Consider the following 3,351-nt stretch of genomic DNA (forward strand, 5'->3'; position numbering starts at 1 on the left):
ATATTCGTTTTTGAGCCAATTGAAAATTTTGTATGGGAGGTACCCCTAATTTTAATTGAAATCTCTTCAAATTTTCAGAATGTTATATTTTTGTGTAAAAAATAGTCTGTGCAAAGTTTCACGTCATTAAGGTAGCATACAGGCATGGCTCCCATACAAAAATCCAAATTTTTTGTGATTTTTTCAAGGAAACTGTATTAAAAATTGATTGTATCTCAAAACTAACGTCGGATTCGGTTTTCTCGTGCCAAAAAACCCCCCAATACATATTTTTGAGTGTTTAAGTCTACATTAAGTATGACTTTTGGACGAAAATTGGACTCTTTTTCATAGGTATCACTCCAGGCATGACATTTTTTTCCATCAACCAAAGTCGCTCAAAATCTGATGATTTCTATTCCTGGGGACCCCCAATTATCCCGTGAAGTCAGATTTCAAATAACTTTTCTGGGTGGTGAGGAAATCGATGGACAAATTTTGCGAACGGCGGACAACGTACGACGTACGACGTACGACGTACGACGTACGACGTACGACGTGGAAGCGACCCACAACAACCATGCTCAAAACGGCCTGATTCGGGTTCTCTGACCTCAGAAACGTCCAGAAAACATGTTTTTGAGGTTTCGTAAATTTTGACCTATTGCAATACTTTCCCCTTTCACACTAGGTGTGTGCGGAAAAGTAACAACATGACATGACATTCATTGTTAATTAAAATGTCTTTTAAATCATCAAAGTTATAATCGTGGGCATTTTTAACTATCGTGCAACTATTCGATAATATACACTGTAAAATAGAAGGGATTAAATATTAATCATTTGGGATTTTTCATCAAAATAATCCAAAAGGATTAAATTTTAGCACTGTAGGATTAAATTTAAATACTTACTAATTGTAGCGAATTGTAGGACCACGTTGAAATCCCGCACAAAACCCAGGGCTTACGGCCGAGAGCTCCGCGCTTGATCCAGATGAGAACGCAATGTTCGTTGTGTTGTTTGTTGATTCTGAAAATGACAATGATTATATCAATTTCTAAATATGAACGTAAATTAAAAGTATGTGTAGCTTCAATTGATTAGATAAATTCAAAGCAGAATTATTGAAATGATTACATACTTGATTGGATGCTGCTCGTCTTGATTGTCGAGCTCGTGCTGGTGGTGCTGGTGGTGCTGGCGGTGGATCTCCTCCTCCTGCATTTTCTTCTTCTTCTTCAACATGCCGTTGAAATGCTGGATGTAGCTCTATATTCATAACAGCACACCATCCTGTTTGTTTGTAAGGAATAAAAAAAAAACGAATTCATTGTCTATTGTTCATTGACTTGTTCATATTAAACTGAGAGCATATCAATTTAACAAACACAAACCTTTGTAGAGAATGTTACGACCTGCATTTGCATCACGATTCCAGGTGATAGTACGCCCAATTCGAGTTTTCTCTTCATATTTACGAAATTTTGATGCCATACGTGGACCATCAGTACGGGGACGATGTTTTCGTTGCTGCGTCAATTTGCGATTGCTTTTTCGTGATTCAATCGTACCTTGGGCTTTTCCAAGCACATTTTCTCCACACAATGGTTCGCATCCATGGCATGTGAGATAGCGATATTTCTCCTTTACTTTGCCTCTTTTTGTCGGTTTTTCAAGTTCACGGAAGCACAACGAACATAATTTGGTCGTCCGAAATTCGTCCACCTCGACCACTGTACATTTACGGCGACGTTTCAACTTCTCGAACAAATCTCGCACCTTCGATCGAATATATCCTCGGGCTGGTGAATCTGCCGCAATGAAACGATCACCGACAAATATGAACGTTTGCTTACCATCGATGAGCTTGGTTGCATATGCATCAAGTGCTCTATTCGTGTCAATGTACTGGAGAAATGCTTGCAAAGCGTATTCATACTGTGTGTATGCTGTGAACTTTTCTTCAAAATGACGCAAAATATGATCAGCATATGATTTATGGTCTTCGGCTCGTGGACCAGGCTGCTCATCAAATGACTCACGATGTAGACGCATCTTTTCATCGATTTCAGTTGTCAACTTTTTGCGCCATTTGTTCCGTCGCGATGAATTTATCATATCTTGGTATTGGCCCGATGTCAATCGAATGATTGTTTCAGTGCGATTATTTCGATCGTTGAAATTGTTAATGCGCACACCACCAATGACCAAACGTAGTCCAGGATCGAGACCATACACTTGTTGGCTTTTCAGAAGCATCTCTTGTGTCTCTTTCATACGCTCTTCATCGTCTTGTTCAATGATGAATTTTGTTCGTTCCATCAAAAATGACATACCGACACCATCTGTTTGAATGGAGTTGTCGAATTTTATTGTTGCATGGCCATCATTTTTGTTTCTCGGTTCTCTTTCGATGCTATCGATGTCGAAATACAGACGCCATAATACATCCCATTCTTTATTTTTGATGTCTTCCTCCTGTTTTGGGCCGCCGTTTTTATTGCGAAATAATCGATGTGGACATTCTATCTGTCTCAACATGCGATAAAACACTCTACGATCAATTCGAATGTAATGTCTTTCGAACGATGACGTTGGTACCACGGTGAAATTTCTGTATTCACGAAGCTCGGTTCGTTCACCTCGCTTCAATGCGGCTTTTCGTTCACGTTCATGATTGCGAATGTACCTATTTTTGTATATTTTCCAAAAAATAAATTGATAAAATTACTTGTGTGGTATTTGTAGAATTTTCAAAATGGAAAAAAGTCGCATAAAAAATACAATCGTTTGAATCACAATAATAAATGAACGAAAACTCACTGTTGCAAATTCAGGAATATTGGTATGTATTTGAACCAATTGCTTTCCATAGCAAAAAAGTTCCCTTTCCCATCGTCGAATCGGATTGGCTTTAATGTATTTTCCAGTTCCCACATCAAATCCAGGTCTGGCACACAGTTGGAGTTTTGCTTGAATAAGAAATCCATGGTGTCATCAATTTGTGCTTTGCTCGCGTTTTAATGTGTGAAAAACTTTCGGATGCGTGAGTGAGCGTGCATACAAATATTATTTTTGTAATTTGTATAAAACATTTGTACTGCGTATTCAACTACATTCCCGAATCCTCCAATTACTGGAGCTCGAACACCGTATTTTTGGCAATAGTACCAAATGCCGTAACACAACCTGTACCCGCTTTCTCTGGCGTCGTTAAATGCATGCTCAATGAACTGAACGCCGTAAAACCAATCTCGAAAAAAAAAATTGTCGACGAATTGAGTATAGAATGCTTCGATTTGCTCGTCTGTACTGCGCTTGAAATGATCACTGGTGAAATAATGCAAATTCAGTGCACCCAATATGTAG

General features: G+C 38.6%; 1 protein-coding gene across 1 annotated transcript; it reads right to left on the minus strand.

The window, feature by feature from the left end:
• Positions 1-870: 870 nt before the first annotated feature.
• LOC116348961 lies at positions 871-2,269 on the minus strand. Its single transcript, XM_031780207.1, has 3 exons — positions 1,377-2,269; positions 1,124-1,275; positions 871-1,011 (listed from the first exon to the last, which is right to left on the minus strand). The coding sequence occupies exons 1-3, from the start codon at positions 2,257-2,259 to the stop codon at positions 946-948; spliced, it is 1,101 nt and encodes a 366-aa protein (XP_031636067.1). The 5' UTR covers positions 2,260-2,269; the 3' UTR covers positions 871-945.
• Between the last annotated feature and the right edge of the window lie 1,082 nt (positions 2,270-3,351).

This window comes from Contarinia nasturtii, unplaced genomic scaffold (genome assembly GCF_009176525.2).
Source record: "Contarinia nasturtii isolate CC-2019 unplaced genomic scaffold, AAFC_CNas_1.1 Cnas_scaffold_2712, whole genome shotgun sequence".
NCBI classification, from domain to species: Eukaryota; Metazoa; Arthropoda; class Insecta; order Diptera; family Cecidomyiidae; genus Contarinia; species Contarinia nasturtii.

What these genes read in the sequence shown, in the direction of transcription:
- LOC116348961 (XM_031780207.1), bottom strand. Translation starts at nt 2,259, where the DNA reads ATGAAAGAGACACAAGAGATGCTTCTGAAAAGCCAACAAGTGTATGGT. An exon ending in TCGTAACATTCTCTACAAAG is followed by an intron (nt 1,276 to 1,376) that starts GTTTGTGTTTGT and finishes ACAAACAAACAG; the next exon opens with GATGGTGTGCTGTTATGAAT. An exon ending in GACGAGCAGCATCCAATCAA is followed by an intron (nt 1,012 to 1,123) that starts GTATGTAATCAT and finishes TGTCATTTTCAG; the next exon opens with AATCAACAAACAACACAACG.